A 19,274-nucleotide genomic window follows, 5' to 3' on the forward strand; every position below is an offset into this window, starting at 1 on the left:
TATGTATATATATATATATATATATATATATATATATATATATATATATGTATGAAAGTCAACTTTTTAGTTAAAATGATAGCAAGCTAGAACTCCTTGAAAGTCCCTCTTCTAATTTTCCAGTAAATGCTCCATAAAGACATACAGAAATTCAAAAATTCAACAACAATGGAAAGAAAAGAAAACAGACAGACATTTATATGAATCTTCTGAGGAATTCCCCCTAATTACTGAGCTGATTTGGTCAGACTGAAAAAAATTTAATAGCCACCCCAGGCTCAAGCCCAATTAAAACATTTTAGATGTAAAGAGAAAACATTCTAGTCCCATGATCTGCTTTTTCTTCAGAAACTCATTATCTACCCCTATAGAAAACCACAAAGCTGCCTCCTCAGGAATCTTTTCCTACCTTCTTAGGCACATGGTAGGTGCTCAGAAATGTTTTTTGAATGAACGACTGTATGCAAAATTCTCTCTAAGATGGCCACTGCCATGTTTTGCTTATCTCTTTTGCACTCTATTAAAGCTTCTCTGTTTGCATCCCTCCTAAGAAAACACACCCCTGGACTTAAAATGACTGCAACTGTAAAGAAAAATGTGAAGGTTCATTCTATCAATGATTTATAGAATCTCACATATAGAATCTGGTGGTGGTGGTGGCAGTGATGGGAAGAGTCCAAGTGAGTTGCGATGCATGTTATTGGTCAGAAGAGAGTTAGTTTATTAATTAAAAGGAAGAGAAAGATATTTCCCAAGATGTAAATTTCCCTTAGATTATTGGAAAATTGCCAACGGGTGCAGGAAAATAGATTAACTACATTTAATAGGTGGATGGTTGTTTGATACAGGAAATTGGGCTAAGGGCTATGCATTGAGATACATCCATATTTAGATCTAAGAGAGCTTGTACATTGAAAGGGAAATGAGACCCTGTGCAAGCAACTACCTAGGAGCAAATGAGAAAAGAAAAAGCAGAAATAATTATTTTACAATGCCAGAAGACAGCAGAATGATATCTAAATATATCCATAGATGAGCTATAGTAAAACAATAAAACGGCAAAAACAAGAGAAATTCTGAAAAGCAGTGAGAGAAAAAGGCAGATTTTCAAAGGAACAAAAATTATACTGAAGACAAAATTACCAACAGTAACAATAGAAGCAAAAAGACAATAGAACTATAGTGCTGATGCAAATTAACTTTTCAGCCTAGAATTTTATGTCCTAGTAAACTATCATTCAACAGTAAGGATGAAATAAAAACATTTTCAGTCTGACAGTGTAATTGAGACAACTTAAAATGCACAGATATTTGCTAAAAGAACAAATGGAAGATCTACTTATGAATGAAGAAAATTGAATTCAGAATAAAGAATTGAAATCCAAGAGCAGTGGTTAATAAAATAATCAGTAAATATGGGTAAATCCCATAAGCACTGGCCACAGAAATAATAAGAATGAATAATTCAGGTGTTAGAAAAACAAAGTGAACTAAGTTACTAGACACAACTTTATAAGAAAGGGGTGGGTTATTGTTGTTACAGGCATGTAAGGTTCTTGTATTTTGCAGGACCAGAGATGAACTATTCTAAGACACATTTATATGAAGAATGAATATTGAAAATTTGGGACAACCAAAAATACACAAATATAATGTATAATTTCTAAGCCAATGGAGGCATAAAAGGAAATAAAGAAAAATTGATTAATCCAATAGAATACAAGAACAGAGAAGACCTAATGAAAGGATGTGGTAAAGAGAGGCACACAAATATATCATTAATCACAATAAATATAAACAGACTAAAAAAGTTGATATTTTCATAATAGAAAGTAAAAGGCAGCTTTACACTGCTTACAAAATTACCTGGTAAAACATCTAAAGACCTATACCAGGTATTTACTAGACAAAAATTACCTGGCATAGATACATTAATACTAGAATAAGTAGACTTTAAGGTAAATAAATGTATTAATTAATAAAAAAAGGAAAATGTAACTTAGAAAATAAATATTAAACTTATTTCTACCTAATCACATATTCTCAAAATGTCTAAAGCAAAATTAACACGTATAAAAGGGAGAAATAAACAAATTCTCAGTCACAGTGGGAAATCTTATACCTTTCTCAATAACCAACAGATCAAGGGGACAGAAAATTAGCAATGCTCTACTGGACTTGAACAGAAAAGATTAATAAGGTTAGGCTTTTCTATAGGGATTAAGCCTATCTTGGCTGGGCTGAAAGTAATTGGCAATCATTGCCATTTACTTATTACAGCACTTTGACATCCCTCTATGGCCTTTCCCCCTATGCTTTAGGGCATCTGGGAGGAAGTGCAGTTACTACTTTTCAGCAAAATTGGACAGGGATCTGCATACCAGTCTTCCCTGCTTGCAGACACTTGCAAACTTCATGGGGAGGCAAGTCCAATGCTCTCAGCCATTTGGAATTAGTCAGGTAGAAAGAGTCATATGTCATTCCTAAGTATACTGCACACTTCTCTTTTTCCTTCCTTGATTCCTACTTCCTTCTCTCCTTTATTTTTGTCTTCCTTCCTTCTTCATTTCTACCTTTTTTCCTTTTTGTCTTCCCACTTTCCCCAGCTCTCTCTCTTTTCTTCTTCTAGAATGCATACAATTATATATCCTATCTGAATATTTTTGGTTGCCCCAAATTTTCAATAATCATACTTCATATAAAAATATCTTAAAATAGTTCAACCCTTAAATACTGTATTATTTTAGATCTTCCTGGTGATAGAAAAGCAAAAGTAGTTCAACCTCTTTTTAAGTAATAAAATCCATATTAACCTATATTTCAAAAAATTGAATTTGTCAATGATTAGTACAGGTCTTTTATCATTTTAAATTATTGTTAGTTTATTGAATATTATAATAAATTTTACAATTTAAGCAGCTTAACCACCTCAGAATTGTTTTTTCTAAGTGGGTGACATTAAAATACATTTCTACTAATAATTTTTTTTTACAAAACAAGTCAACATACTCTAAAATTTGTAATTTCTGAAACTTTTATGTTTTGCATGAAGTCTATGGCCATATTTCAAATTTTTGTTATTAAATGAGGAAACAGTAATGAGTAGTTTTTAGCACACAATGAATTTATCACTTGCTTTACTAGAGTATTTGTGAGGAAAATGCTCATGTGCCTATAAGAACATAATAAAGTAATTAAAATCTGGAAAATTCCAATTACCATGTGATTTGGTCTTTTGACATGTATAATAGAAAAAAAAAATCTTACATTAAAACTTTCTAGTAGTAGGGCCGGCTCGGTGGCGCACTGCTACAGTGTGCCGCTTGGGAGCACGGTGGCGCTCCCGCTGAGGGTTCGGATCCCACATACAGACCAGTTCCCGCTCACTGGCTGAGCGAGGTGTGGGAGCAACACCGAGGGTTGCGATCCCATTGCCGGTCCCGGTCCGGTACGGGCGCGACACTGAGGGTTGCGATCCGTTGCCGGACACAAAAAAAGACCAAAAGGAAAAAAAAAAAAAAACTTTCTAGTAGTAGATGGAAATGTGATTAGCAAATTGTCCAAAAATTATTTCAAAATACAATTATTTATAGATTTATTTATAGTACATAAATATTCTTATAAATTTGTTTTTACAAATTAATATATACAGTAAATATAATTATTCACTCTTGATAACTTTTTCTGAATTAAAAGCTTCTACTGTTCGCGAATAATATACCTAAAAAAATAACTATAGAAGGTAATGTTCAGTTTTCTATATTACATAATCTCTTCCACATGTTTAATGTGTTTTTTTTTATAATCATGGAATATTGAGACAGAAAAAAAGACATGAGAGATTAGTTAATCAAATTATATACTATGAAGCCTTAGAATTCTTCTCAAGTGCATTGGTTTGTCCATAGGGTGACTATGGAGGTGAATGGGAGCTTCAGATTCTTATCCTACTTCAATCATATTGTCTCCAACCTGATTTGTTTTATATTTGAGATTCTATCTTAGGTATTTTTCAGACACAGTACCCCTAAGCCGAAAAATAAAATGTTTGAAAACTACTAAACAAATCCCACTCATTCATTTAAACATATTTAGAACTTGAGTTCTAAAATAAAGAAGCCCCTGTGTTGTTTGCCCAAGGTCATTACAATGTAGGAGAAACCAAAACTAGAAAATGATGTTTTTAACTTCATTTTATTTTATCTTTTTCACATCACCAGACAGTTTTGCAGATGTATCTTCCTTTGCAATTAAGACATGGTAGATTATTACAGTAAAAGTCCAAGTGGATCATATCTGCCTGTATACATCTTTGTGTAGTCTTCCCTCCCTCACTGATCCTCGTCTTGGCCGTGTGACTTGCTTTGACCAATGGATCATTTAGGAATGTAAAGACAGCAGATATTTGATAACCATTTCTACATTAGGTCTCTCCCGCTTTTGCTGCTGGCGATTCTTCTGTACTATATGAAAAAGACTGGGCTCATCTCATAGAAGATTACAGAGCTCGTGGACAGAATTCCAAGCTGAGGTTCAAAGACCACAGCCTATTTGGATCCAAGATATGTACAGGTCCAAATACCCAGCCAATACCACATGGAACAGATAAGCTGTCCCAGATGAGCTCAGGCCACAGAATCATGAGTAAATAAATGGGCATTATTTTAAACCACTAAATTTTGGGGTAGTTTGTTATGCAGTGATATCTGACCAAAACAGAAATACTGACTTACTGTCCCAACCGTGACAATAGGATCTGAACATAGTACATTTTTATGGGCCATTTGAAACAATGTAGATCACACTGATTTCTTCCAATAACCAAAGTTATATAAAATTAAGTATTCCTTCATTCAAGACATTCTCTCATTACGCTTCTTTGTTTTTTTTTTAATTTAAATCAAGTAAATTTACATATATTGGGTTATTTTTAATTACAAAATGCTGGCAACTACCACAGTTGCCATGATCACCTTTAAAGAAAATGCAGCAGGTGCACTACATCTGTGTAGGGTGGGGATGGAAGGGACAGGTCCAGATTGTTCCTGACATTTATGATGCCCAGGTCAAAGGTACAAATGGAAGCCCACATACCATATATATAAATTTTAAAAGTTATAAATCAAACCAACACATTTTTAAATGGAATACATTTTCTTATTTTACCTTGATAAATATAACTTTATACCAACCTGGAAGACAAGGTTCGAATTTAGAATTAATGGGCTACTCAGAGATTTGAACTAGAAAACGACAGCACAAGGTAGCCGGGTCTGCCCACCCTGTTCTCTTCCCTCCTTCCACTGTAACGTGTACTGTAACTGTTATCATGTTAAAGCATGTGGATACCTCAGCCCACACACTTAATCTTGGTCCACACTTTCTACTTATAGCCACCTCTTATTTACCCCACAATTCTAGGAGTCTTCCAACAGGAGGACTGACATAGGGAAGAGTCCTGTGCAAGTGTTGAAACAGTATCCACGTACTTTGGATTGTGAATTATGGTCTCTCATGAACTGGGAACATGAATTGGACTGGACTTCATGTAGGCCTGTCTCACTGGGCCCATGTACTCCTTGAACATGCAGAGGCAATGTCAAAGAAGGCTCTGAATAAGGCCCTAGCTCTGTCTCCTGGGTCTAAGGGTGTGTGTTAAGAGGAAGAGCCTGACACCAGATCTGGAGAGCAAGTAGTTTTGAGAGGTAACTCAGGAAGCATAGGTAGGGAAGTGCGAGACTACAAAAAGAGGAAACCAATTAAGTGGGTGTTAATGAGCAGGTTACCACTGTGGGCAGTGGGGGCACAATCACACTGGGGACCGCTAGAAGTTGATACAGAATTCACCTTAGAGTTATTCCACTTAAGGACAAGGAAGCTGAGTAATGTTTTCATTAACTTCCATCCATCTTTGGTTGAAGACTGCTCCTGCAGGCTTTAACTGTCACTTCTGTCCTGATCTATGTGAGGACTGAGCACTGTCTTATGGCCAAAGAGATCCCTCAAAAAGAATGTTGTAGATTTTCATAAATCCATGGCCTGCAGGAAGTATTTAAAGGGCACATGACAAGGCAAGGATATCATCTGCTACACTGTGGAATTGGAAAGGACTTTGAAAAAAACATGTTCTTAAAAGAGAATGATGGTATGGTGGCACAATGTGGCCAGTAAAATTTCCAAGTTTCTGAGAATTAAAATGGTTTCCTACTTCTGCTAGTTTATATCTAAGGGGACATGAATATGGGCAGATGAATACCTTAATCCAGAAGTGGCCTTTTATTTTCAATGTATGGTAATACTCCTACTTTTGCTTCTTATAGGAATACATTAAATTATTTCATATATTTAAGAAAAAGGAACAGAAATTGTTTTGTCAATAAATCTTCAAAAATAAAACCATCATTTCCACAAATTCCACTGCTATGATGGATTTCATTTTAGACTTGTAAGGGAGAGGAGCTGACACTGTGTATTCCTTAGGGTTATTGCTCATGAACATGTCATGAGTTGGAAAATGTACACTGAAGAATCTCCTTGCCTTTCACTTTTATACTCTGTGATCACTAGGAAATTAACATTCTTAGGGAAAAGGAAATGATGGTGTGTAATGTAAAGCTTTTGAAAGAAGCTTTAAAATTGAACTTGGCCATTTCAATTATTGTTTACTCTTAAATAGTAATGATTATCTTTGGTGAAAATAATAATTACTCTTGAGCTGTTTACATTTCCTATTCTAAACAGTTTAATTTTATTCAAATTGCCTATTGTAAATATTATCATTTCACTGTTTATATAAGAGAAAAAGGAGGCTTCTTTTTTTTCACTGAAACATAAGTGATTATATATATTTGTGGGGTACAGACTTGAATATCAGTACCTGTGAACAATATGTGATGATCAAATCATGATCATTAGTATAGTCATCTATAGAAAACATAATTATTCTTTGTGACCCGTTGGTTAATTTCTCACTAAACTCCCCTCCTCCTCCTTCTTTCCAACCTCGAATACCCACAGTTCTGTTCTCTCCCTTTGAAAGTTCAATGTATTATTGTGATCTTTCTTTCTTCCTTTCTTCCTTTCTTCCTTCCTCTCTCTCTTTTGTTTCTTTCTTTTTCTTCCTTTTCTTTCTTTTTTCTCTTTCTTTCTTTTATGTTTCTGTCTCTCTCTCTCCCTTCCTTCCTTCATTATTTACTTTTTCATTGATTTATTAGGTCCCACTTACAAGTGAGGACATGTGGTATTTCACTTTCCATGCCTGCCTTATCTTATTTCACTTATAATTCTCACCAAGCTCATCCATGTTGCTGTGAATGGCAGAATTTCATTCTTTTTTCAAGGTTGAGTAGTATTCTACCGTGTATATATTCCATATATATTCCACATTTTCCTTATCCAGTCATCCTACAATGAACATTTAGGTTGGTTCCAACTCTTGGCTATTGTAAATAGAGCTGTGATGAACATGGGAGTGGAAGTATCCCTTCCACATGATGATTTCCATTCCTTTGGGTATATACCCAGCAGTAGCATTGCTTAATCTTATGGCAGTTCTATCCCTAGTTGTTTGAGAAATCTCCAAACTGTTTTCCATAATGGCTGTACTAATTTACAGTCCCACCAACAGGGCAGAAGGGTCCCTCTCTTTGCCAGCATTTATTATTCTGTCTTTTTGATAATAGCCAGTCTAAATGGAATTAGGTGATATCTCAATGTTATTTTTATTTTCATTTCCATGATGCTTACTGATGTTGAGCATTTTTTCTGTACCTATTGGTCATCTATATATCTTTTGAGAAATATCTATTCAATTCCTTTGTCCACTTTGTAATCAATTTTTTTTTTTTTGCTATTAAGTTATATGAGTTCCTTTTATATTCTTGGATATTAATCCCTTGTTGAATGCATAGTTTGCACATATTTCATAGGTTGGCTTTTTGCTCTGTTGATTGTTTCCTTTGCAGTTCAGAAGCACTTTACTTTGACATAATCCCATTTGGTTATTTTTTTGTTGTTGCCTGTGCATTTGAAGTCTTATTCATAATGTCCTTCCCCAGTACTACATCTTCAAGAGTTTTTTCTATGTTTCCATCTAGGAGTTCTGAGGTTTTAGCTCTTATATTTATGTCTTTCATGCATTTTAATTTGATTTTGATATATGGTGAAAGGTACGAGTCTAATTTCATTCTTTTACATATGGACATCCAGTTTTTCCAGCACCATTTATTGAACAGGTTGTCATTTCCCCAATGTAGGTTCTTGGTGCCTTTGTCAAGGATCAGTTAGCTGTAAATACATGGATTGATATCTGGGTTCTCTACTCTGTTCCCTTGGTCTGTGTGTCTGTTTTTATGCCACTACCATGCTGTTTTAGTTACTATAGTTTTATAGTATAATTTGAAGTTAGGTAGCATAATGCCAGAAGCTTTATTTTTTTTTTTTACTCAACAATGCCTTGCCTCTTTGAGGTCTTTTGTTTTCCATGTGAATATTAGGATTGTTTTTTTCTGTTTCTGTGAAGAATGTCAGTGGTATTTTGATGGGGATTACATTGAATCTGTAGATGTCTTTGGGTAGTATGGACGTTTTCACAGTGTTAATTCTTCTAATCCATGAGCATAACTGACTTTCTATATTTTTGTGTCTTCTTTAATTTCTTTCAGTAGTGATTTGTGGTTTCCATTGTAGAGATCTTTCACCTCCTTGGTTAAATTTATTTGTAGGTATTTTATTTTATTGGTGACTATTGTAAATTGGCTTACTTTCTCGATTTCTTTTTCTGCTACTTCATTGTTAGAATATATAAATTTTACTTGTTTTTCTATATTGATTTTGTATCTTGCAACTTTATTAAATTGGTTTATCAGGTCTAAGTTTTTTAATGGAGTCTTTAGGTTTTTCTATATATAGAATCATGTCATCTGCAAAAAGGGATAATTTGACTTTGTCTTTTCCAATTTGGATTCCCTTTATTTATTTCTCTTGCCTGAATGATCTGGTTAGTACTTCCAATAGTATGTTAAAAAGAAGTGGCACACAGGTAATGATATTCAACTCTGTACCCCACAGATATATACAACCAATTATGTAACAAAAACAACAACAAAAAAGAAACTTTGAAGAAAAAAAAAGAAGTGATCAGAGTGGACATCTTGTATTCTTCCTGTTCTTAAAGGAAAAGATTTCCATTTTTTCCCTTTCATGATAATAATGACAATGGGTTTGTCAAATATGGCTTTTATTGTGTTGAGAAACTTCCTTTCTATACCTAATTTGTTGAGTCTTTATCATGAAGGGATGTTTAATTTTGCCAAATGCTTTTCCTGCATCCTCTATTTGTCTTTGATCATGTTGATGTGGTGTATCACATTTGTTATTTGCATATTGTTGTACATTGATTGAATTGTGTCCCCAAAGTTCATATATAAGAAGCTTAATTACCACTGTAACAGTGTTGAGAGGGTGGGAAATCCTACTATGGTAATTGAAAAGTGGTGCCTTGAAGAGGTGATTAGACTGTAGGACCATGCCATAGTGAATGTATTATTAATAGTGGTCAGGGGTATGATTCTGAAGGCTTTAAAAGGAGAGTGTGTGGGGAACTATTGTTCTCTCTGCTCCACCATTTTCTACCATGTAAGATCCCAGGGTCATTGTCACCACCCCCAAGGCCTTCACCAAATGTATTGCCTGGACACTGTACTTCTCAGCTTCCAAACTGGTAAGAAATAAATTTCATTTTCTTAAAAATTACTCCGTTCCATGTATTTTGTTATAAGCAACAGAAACAGACTAGTATATATATGTTGAACCATCCTTGCACCCCTGGGATGAATCCCACTTGATCATGATGTATATAATCTTCTTGATGTGCTGCTATATTCTTTGGTTAATATTTTTGAGATATCTGAGGTTAGCTTGATGGGGCTCCCTTATGGATGACCTGATGCTTTTTTCTTGCTGTTTTTAGTATTTTCTCTTTGTATTTGACTTTTACCAATCTGATTACATTGTGTCTCAGAGAGGACCTTTTAGGATTGAATGTTTGGGGATCTTTGAGGTGCTTGGATCTGAATGTTTTTATTTCTCCCTGTAGCTGAGAATTTGTCTGCTATTATTTTGTTGAACAGATTTTCAATGCCTTTTCTTTTGTCTTCCCTTTTCAGAACACCCATGGTTCGGATGTTTGTGTGCTTAAGGTTTTCATTTTTTTCTTTTTTCTTTTTTGTCTACCTGGGTTATTTCAAAAAGACTGTTTTTGAGATAAGAATTTTTTTTTCCTGCTTGCTGTAGCCTGCTGCTTAAGCTCTTGGTTTTATTTTTTATTTTGTTTAATGAATCCTTCAGTTCTAGGAGTTCTGATACATTCCTTTTAAGGTATTTATCTCTTTGTAAATTTACCTCTTCATATCCTGAACTGTTTTTCTCATTTCATTGTCTATCTGAGTCTTGTTGTGTCTCATTGAGTTTCCTTAAGACTGTTCTTCAGAATTCCTTCTTAGACAATCCATTGGTTTCCTGCTACATGGGGTCTGGCCCTTGAGAATTATTGTATTTCTTTGGTGGTGTTATGTTTTCTTGTTTATTCATATTTCTAGTATCCCTACATTGATATTTGGCCATCTGATAGAGCAATTGCTTCATCTACCACTTTAAAGTGGTTTTTGAGGAGAGATAATTCCTCCTGTAGATATGTTTTGTTTTGACAGTTGTGTAGAGTGTTTTATGTTTTGGTTCTGGGTACAGTAGTAGTACCACTGTACCCAGTAATGTCTGTGTAGCTACTTTGTCTGTATTCAATGTCAATTTTGCATGTGAGTGCCTCTATGGCCTAGACTCTGGGGTACTCAGTATTTTCTTGCTGAAGTAATGTGACATTGCTTTGAATCACTGAAATTGTATGTGAGATTCCAAGCTCTTGAGAGAAGCATGTGTGTGCCCTGTCTTTCCTTGGCTGAGTTGGGTGACCCTGGGTGGACTTGCTTGCACACTGACTAGTGTCCCTTGACCTTCATAAGCACACTGGTGTATACTGAAGCTCCTCAGCTTGAATGGATGATGCTGGGTGGGTTTTCTCTTTCCTTTTTCCTAGCAGCAGAGGCTTCCCCTGGGTCTTTACTTCTCTCTCTTTCCTCTTTTGTTCTGCCTGGTAAAAAACAGAAACACCTGAATCTGGTCAAGGTGGAGCTGGTGGCATCAGGCTGGGTGTTGGTGGGGAACAGGATTGACTGTTGTCTGGGGAGAGGGGCAGTGGCAGTGACAGTTCTTTGGGGCCAAGCAGTGTTGATAGCAGTGGCCTCAAGGTCATGCTTTCCTCTGCAGTTCAGAAGCTTGACTACCAAGGGCAAAGCTTTTCGGACACTTCTCAGGAAGTGGGCAAGGCTACTAGGTGGGTCTGTAGTGAGGGGGCCCATCTAGCCATTCTTGTGGGGGGGGGCAGGGCCACTAGGCATGCCGGCAGCTAGGTGACCCATTCAGCTCCTTCTGGGTAGTGGGTTAGGCCCTAGGCAGGCCTGCAGGGAAGTGGCCTGTCTAGTGGATTCTGGGTAGTAGGTAGGGCCACTAGGCAAATGTGCAGTGAAGAGCTGGTGCAGCCACTTCTGGGCCTGTTGGCATGGCCACTAGGTGGGACTGTTCAGGATGGAGCCACTTGGCAGTTTCTTGGGAAGGGATGGATGTTTCCACTGGCCAGAAGGTGTCTCCATTATGTTAGAGACCTGTGAGCCATCCCTCTGTGATGGGGGCTCAGGCACACACAACTCAGTCAGCGGGTGTGGCTGTGGATGGGGAAGGAATGAGGCGTGGTCCTCTTGAGGAGGGTCTGCCTGTCTGCTCTCTGGCCAGGGACATGGGGGTGCATAAGTTCAGCAGGACTAGGGCTGGCTTCCCAGACCATAGAACTAGAGTCACAGCTGATGTGAGCCCATTCTTCAAGCTTCTGGGATCAGGGCATTATTGCCTCTCCTGTGAGTGTGTTGTGTGGAGAGCAGAGCCTTAAGGCTGAGTGCTACTTAAGGCTGACCATGACTACTAGCCCCAGGTTAGGGCGTGCTCCTGAAAGGGCTCTGGTTTCAAGATGGCACTGTCCTGAGTCAGCTTGGGTCTTCAGGATGGGGGGTGGGGAGTGCTCCATCTGTGCTGTGTTCTAGAGCTATGCAAAGTGTGTTTTCCAATGTTGGCACTCCCCACACTTTGTTCCCGTCTTGTCATGCCAAAGGATCTGGGGGCCTTTATGGTGAGGGTGGGGGTTGGTGTGGTTCCTCTGCCTACCTTTTTGCTGCAAGGGAATATTCTTCCTGTGCTGATCCCAGTGTCAGAGATGTGGCCGCGTGCCTCCTTCTCCTCTCTATGCCACCGTCCTGAACTGTCATGCTCCAGAGTCTCCTGCTGTACTCCCACACTCTCTCCCCAGTGCTTCTAATTCCTTCAGGTCACAGGGCAACAGATGCTACAGCAGAGCCACCTGGGCCTCCCACAGCAGAGCAAGCCTTCTTTATTTTCATTAATTAGGCAACAAAGCTTTATCAAGATGACTTGTACTCCTGATTTGTTCTAGTAAAGTTGCCACAACCCAAATGCCTCCCTCAGGATGAAAATAATCAATGAACAACAGAGGATAAAATGTGCCTGGAGTTTTTTTGCTGAGAGAAAAATTTGTTCTAAAATAAGATTTGTACTTGAATAGGCTAGAATAAAAATAACATTATGAAAGCCTTTAAGAGTAATCCATTGTTTCCTCCTTAGACCATCTAAGAGTCTTGAACTTGTTATATGTCATACAGATTTCAAATGTGAACCATTGGTAGCATGTTTTAATATATGATGTACAGCTATGAGGGTACTCTAAAAAGTTCTTGGAAAATGTAATTAAAAGATAATATAAATCTTTTCACAATCTTTTTGAAGATCACTTCTCTAATATGTGACGCATGGCAATGTACAACCTGCAATATATGCTACATAGTATAATTGATATAAGATTGAATTATAATATGTAATGGAACATAACCTATAACTTAGACTTTTAAAACAAATCCTCAATTTATTTTTAAAAGGATTTAGAACAATTAATGTTCTTGCAGCACTGCCTGGTTTTCTCGGCATATAGACTTCAGGGCATTTGAAAACAAGTTTGGCATTTTTAACATTTGAGTTGTTAAATGTGAGTGAATTAAAATTATATCTAATTAATGTCATAATACTTGTCTGGTCCATTGCTTGATACACTTGACTTGGTTTCTTAGTATCAGAAAACTTTCTTGTACAGAATTAGACTTCCAAACATTTTTTTCAATCATTTGTTGTTCACTGATTACTTATATATTTTGACATTAACAGTGAAATTTGGGCCGGCCCGGTGGTGCACTGGAGAGTGCGCCACTTGGGAGCGCGGCGGCGCTCCTGCCAAGGGTTCAGATCCCATGTGCAGACCGGTTCCCGCTCACTGGCTGAGCGTGGTGCGGGCGCAGCACCGAGAGTTGCGATCCCGTTGCTGGTCCCCAGTACGAGTGTGACACCGAGGGTTGCGATCCCGTTACCGGTCAGTAAAAAAAGACAAAAAAGGAAAGAAAAAAAAAAACAGTGAAATTTGTATTATGTTATTATACTGCATCCTATTTTCTCATTTTATGGAGAATAATAAAATGGTGCTCTTCAGAGAAAAAGTGGTGTTGCTTGAAAGGAAAAGACCAGAATAGATAGCCTGCCCATAATAAGAAATGATATTAGCTATTAATTTAAGATAAATGTTATAACAAGGTATTTTGAGAATTATTCATTAGATATGCCTCTTTCTTCTTTTTTTGGTTATTAACTATGAAAAAAAAAATTCTATCAGCTGCCTGCCCAAGTTGAAAATTATTTTTATTGCTATGAGATAGAGCACACTAAATCATAGAAACGTGTCTGAGAGTAATGCTTACCAAATATTCCACATATCTGCTTCATTTCTCAGCCCCTTTGAGTTATGTAAGGTCATGTGACTGAGCCTGGCCAATTAAATGTAATACGTGTTAATTGGGCTGAGCACTGAAAAGCCCTTGAGCAATCTTCCAACCATTCCTCTTCCGCTGACCTATCAGCAAAAGAGGAGAGGTGTTCATGATGTACAACAACAAGATAGTGGTATCTTTCATAACATGGGTCCCTGAGTGACTTTATGAAGCAGACCTTCCTCTGACCTATACAGGATATGTGCTGTCATTGATAAATATACCTGAATGTAAGCCCTGGAAATTTAGGGGTGTTTTGTTACTTCAGTGAAACCTAGTCTACCCTAGGTTATACAGTGCAATTTAATTTAATAGCATTAAATATTGCTACCAAAATGAATTTTAGGATTCATGTCATTTAAAATGATTGAACTATTTTTTAAATTATTCTGACAGCTGCAGATGGACCTGTTCTAGTTCCTTTACGATTTTTTCCTCTCAGTCCTGGACGCTACCCTTGTAAAATATTTTTGACATCAAAGTGTGATGTGCGTGTCTATTACATTGAAGGCGTGGTGAATGAAGAACAACCAGAGGCCAGATTTGAGTTTGAAACACCAGCATTTGAAACCCTTACCCAGGATATTCCAATAGTAAGTATAAACGTATTTTTTTGGTACTTTTCTTCACTTCGGCTCCAACTGTCTCAAAGTCCTCCAAACCGCTCATCCTGAACTTTTACAGATTTCTATTTTTTAATTATTTGATTTTATCAATATATAATGTAGTTGATTTTCATGTTGTCCCTTTACCAATTCCTCCTTTCCCTCCTCTCATCAACATCATATCTGTTCACTTAACAAGTTAAGGGATTGTGATAGCTGTGCCTTCCACCCAACCCATTTATTTCTTTGTATTTTTATTGATTTATTTACATTTAGTTCCCACAAATAAGTGAGAACATGTGGTATTTCTCTTTCTGTGCGTGGCTTATTTCACTTGATGTAATTTTCTCTAACGCCATCCATGTTACTGCGAATGGTAGTATTTCATTTTTTTTTATAGCAGAGTAGTATTTCATTATATAGATATACTGCATTTTCCTTATCCACTCCTCAGCCTTTATGGAAAATGGTATCGAGTTTCCTCAAACAAGTACAGATAGGTTTACCATATGACCCAGCTATTCCACTGCTGCATATATACCCAGAGGAATGGAAATCATCATGTCATAGGGATACCTGTACTCCCATGTTTATTGCAGCACCATTTACAGTAGCCAAGAGTTGGAACCAGCCCAAGTATTACAGATTTCTACTTGCATTATCTGCTGCCAATTATTTCTCCACATTGAAGTCAGTTTCTTCCTAAGTGTTATCATATTATTCACCTGATTAATCACTAATTCTGGATCTCTTTGCTTAAAAAATTAACTCCAATGTCCTAATGTCTATCATCAAATTCCTGCTCAAAAGCTGTGCCTCCTGGCTTCACCAGAGTTACGGACTCTCAGATCACTCTGCTCCATATTCTGTTGTGAGTTTAACACCTGATTAAGATGGGTTCATAGGCACTGTGAAAAATGATTGGCTGTAGCTTGGCTACCTATTAGTCAAAGTGATAATATAACATACAAGAAGGTAGCGTAATTGTGAGGAACTTTAGATTTTTAGTGTGACAGAGTGCTTTTTTGTTTGTTTATTTGTTTAATTATTAAAGACATAACAAAAGTCAGCCTGAAGCACAAAAGTCTGTTCTGATGAGATATGTAGTCTTTGTTATCTGAACACTTTACCAGTTAGAACAACTTTTCTTTTCCCTAATTAGGAGTAATTGTGGTGGGGGGGGGGAGAGGGAGGAGGGAGGTAGGTATCGGTGATGGGACATAATAATCAACTACATTGTATATTGACAAAATAAAAAAATAATAATAAATAAACAACAACAAAAAAAAACTGACAAATTGAGCTGGGGAAGGCCAAGAAGGGAAGGGTTCTCATGCACAAATGCCTAATAACAAGAATTATCACAAGAGATGCTGCAAAACCACAGCCTTGTGCAGTGGCCATCATAACTTTACACAAAAAAATACTTCTGCTAGGACATCTGCCCAGCAACCATCTGCGTAACCTTGAACTGGCATTACCCTTGTTACTGATCTGTGTAGCCAAGGATAATTATCCCCAAACAATTATGTAATTGTCCATCATTTTTCCTTTGAAACCCTTTGTCTTCCTTTACCTTCCTGAATATGCACACAGTTTACTATGGCACGTGTATTGTCATTGCAATGCCCTATTCCAGAATAAATATCATTTTCTTTTAGAAAAAAAAAAAAAAAGGAGTAATTGTGTTCTCCAAGACAATTTTGTCATTTAAACAGTAATTAGTAAATCAGACAAAAGGATTTTTTTTTTCCTTTTTTTGTCTTTTTTCGTGTCCTGCAACGGATCGCAACCCTCAGTGTTGCGCCCGTACCGGACCAGGACCAGCAACGGGATTGCAACCCTCGGTGTTGCTCCCACACCTTGCTCAGCCAGTGAGCGGGAACCGGTCTGTATGTGGGATCTGAACCCTCGGCGGGAGCGCCACCGCTCTCCCAAGCGGTGCACTGTAGCAGTGCGCCACCAGGCTGGCCCAGACAAAAAGATATTTCTGTAGACATTAAATAATCTTTGGATAGACCTATTAGGCAATGCTCCTATATGGTGCAGAAAGAACATGTAGTCATCCTTGTGCCTTATGTTCAGGTTTTTGGCAGTCCTTCTTAACAAATATGACTTTCAAAAGGTGATCCCTAAAAAAATACAATTATAAATATAATACACAATTTTATTAAAAGTACTAAGAATTAATATGTAATTCAACTTTGTCAACATCATCTTTCTGACATTTTTGTACCTTTTTTTCATGCTTTAGAATAATAAAACAAAGAATGAATGGAAATGTCAAGTTACTATAGAAGGAAAATGGTTTTATGGACCTTCTATTTTACATGTTGGAGCAGGCGAAACTGTGCAGTATCCTCTCACGTTCAAACCAATTTTGGAATGTGAGATAATGGTATGAACTCATTGATTTTTTTCCCCCAGTATTAATATGTCGATAAACCAGTGTATGGTATTAGCCTATTTAATTGTTGATAAATCTTTTCTGCAGAAACCTTCTATTTTCCATGAATTTGATAATTTTTTGCTTGAAACTTTAATAAATATTGTAATTTAAAGAATAAGTGTTCTGAAAGTTACAATGTCATTTTCTGTAAAGACTTACATACAGATTATTTTTACACAACATAGTGAACAAAATAAAATCATTGCTTTTTATTGTTCTTATTCATTAAGGAAACTGGTACATCAGAAAATACTTTTGTAGGACAATATTTGTTTGACAAAAAAGTAAGCATGAATCATGCATATAATTGTTATGTATTAGAAAGCCTATATAAACTCTGTAATTTAGAGAAAGTAAGGGGAAATAAAGAGATTTTTCACCAGAAGTTTGTTCAATAGAAGCATTTATATGTGAACTAGAAAAGGGAATGGCTAACAATTCTATACAAGCTCATTTCATTAAATGGATTCAAAATTAATAGTCTAGCAGAGGTTCTTTGGCATTGAACTATGATTCCTAAAGAGCTGAAATTTGGTTGGTTTGTCATAGGGAAAACTTATTCTACAAAATGAAGTAGATGGTATGAAGTACATCTTTGACATAAAAGGGGTTGGAAGAAAACCTATAGCCTTGGAAAACATCACTGTGGAATGTCAAGTGGGGAAAATAACAAATAAACCCATAATGGTGCCTAGTTATACAAAGACTCCTCTAACATATGAGGTAAGATTTTTTTTAGTATGAAAGTGTTTTCTTCTGTATATATACTGAATTATATGAGATTTACTAATAATAGGAAAATTTTAAAACATTTAATTTCACTTAATCAGGTAACGTCATATAAGGTTATGTCATATAAAAGCAATGTCATATAAGGTGATGTTTACAATTCTAGCTTTTATTATTCTAATAGCTATTAAACTTCATTTCAATTATGAAGTTGAATTAGCACCAAACAAATTTTATATTTAAGTATTATTATATAATTAGAAAACACATTAAAACGTACTTATTTGAGTCATACATGATAATAAAAGTTGTTTTAAAAAATTAGAAACAAATTTTAAATTTTAATGTAAAAAATCTGTAGACATGACAAAATTTCGAAAGTATATCCTCTTATTTACCAGTGTGAAAATAGTGGAAACATGAGGAAATGAGCACTTATTTACCTCATTTTTTATGAAGTTTTGTACTTTTTCCTCTTCACTTGATTTGTTGAAGCCAATCCTTAAAGAAATTTTTCCACCTCCCCTCATATTTATTTACAAATTGTTATGTGCTCAACGGGATCTTCAGAGGAAGCTTCAAATATCTACCAGTTATAGGTGCCTGGGACTGAAGAAGTTTGAAAACTCTCTGTGCTTGACCTCTGCATTTGTTGTAATCCAGAAAATTATGTGCCTTGGTTTTCTTCTTCTTTCCATACTAGATTACAAATGGATTGTATATTCTAAATGAAAATCTCATCCTTCCATCCTCAGTTAAAACCCTTCAATGTCATTTCTTGTCTTCAAGGTCAAGTCAATAATCCCTGAAGTGGCTTTCACTGTCCTTCAGTAGCTCATCCTTGCTTATCTGTTTAGCATCATATCTTGCCACCTCTGGCTTATCAACACATAAGCCTTTGTATACAGTATTTCCTTTTTCTGCTGCCAGGAACTCTCTGCACAAGTAATATTTTTCAGTTATCTCTGTCTAACTCCTTTTCATTCTTTAGGACAAGGCTTAGAAGCCACTTTTTCCAAGAATCCTTCCCTGTTTGCATAAACCTGGATTAGATCCCTGTCACCTGCTCCCACAGATTTTTTTTTTACTTGTCCCACTATCATACGTACTACATCATGTTCCTATTACCTGTTTCTCACTCCCCACCAAATTATAAACTGTGAGAACAGGAACAAGCATCCCTAATCTACATTTTTATACATTGCATAAATCATGGTATTGAGCACATAATGGTTTTTGAGGGAAGATATGTTTAATGAACAAATAAAATCATAGTGGGTGGCTTTTAAAGCAAATAAAGAAATAATGAAGGAGAGAAGGAAAGAAAGAAAGATAAAGAGAGGGAAGGAAGGAAGGAAGGAAAAATCACGACTACTCAGATTTGCTGTAAAAAAGGAGAAAATATTTTTTTCGCCACCCCTTTATCCTTTCCATAATTTAATGGTGAGCAAGGAAAACTGTCAAGAGTTTGATGAAAACTGGTTAAAGAAAAATCTATAG

General features: G+C 36.3%; 1 protein-coding gene across 1 annotated transcript in view; it reads left to right on the forward strand.

The window, feature by feature from the left end:
- LOC103597327 (chromosome unknown open reading frame, human CXorf30) overlaps positions 1 to 19,274 on the forward strand; it is a gene marked incomplete at its 3' end in the record, with an annotated part of 119,539 nt that overhangs the window by 8,145 nt on the left and 92,120 nt on the right. The window contains exons 2-4 of the mRNA XM_008581150.1: positions 14,388 to 14,584; positions 16,851 to 16,994; positions 17,595 to 17,768. Of these exons, the coding sequence (XP_008579372.1) occupies positions 14,388 to 14,584; positions 16,851 to 16,994; positions 17,595 to 17,768 (515 nt within the window). The remainder of the gene's footprint in view (positions 1 to 14,387; positions 14,585 to 16,850; positions 16,995 to 17,594; positions 17,769 to 19,274) is intronic.

Source organism: Galeopterus variegatus, unplaced genomic scaffold, assembly GCF_000696425.1.
Source record: "Galeopterus variegatus unplaced genomic scaffold, G_variegatus-3.0.2 Scaffold2281, whole genome shotgun sequence".
Lineage (NCBI taxonomy): Eukaryota > Metazoa > Chordata > Mammalia > Dermoptera > Cynocephalidae > Galeopterus > Galeopterus variegatus.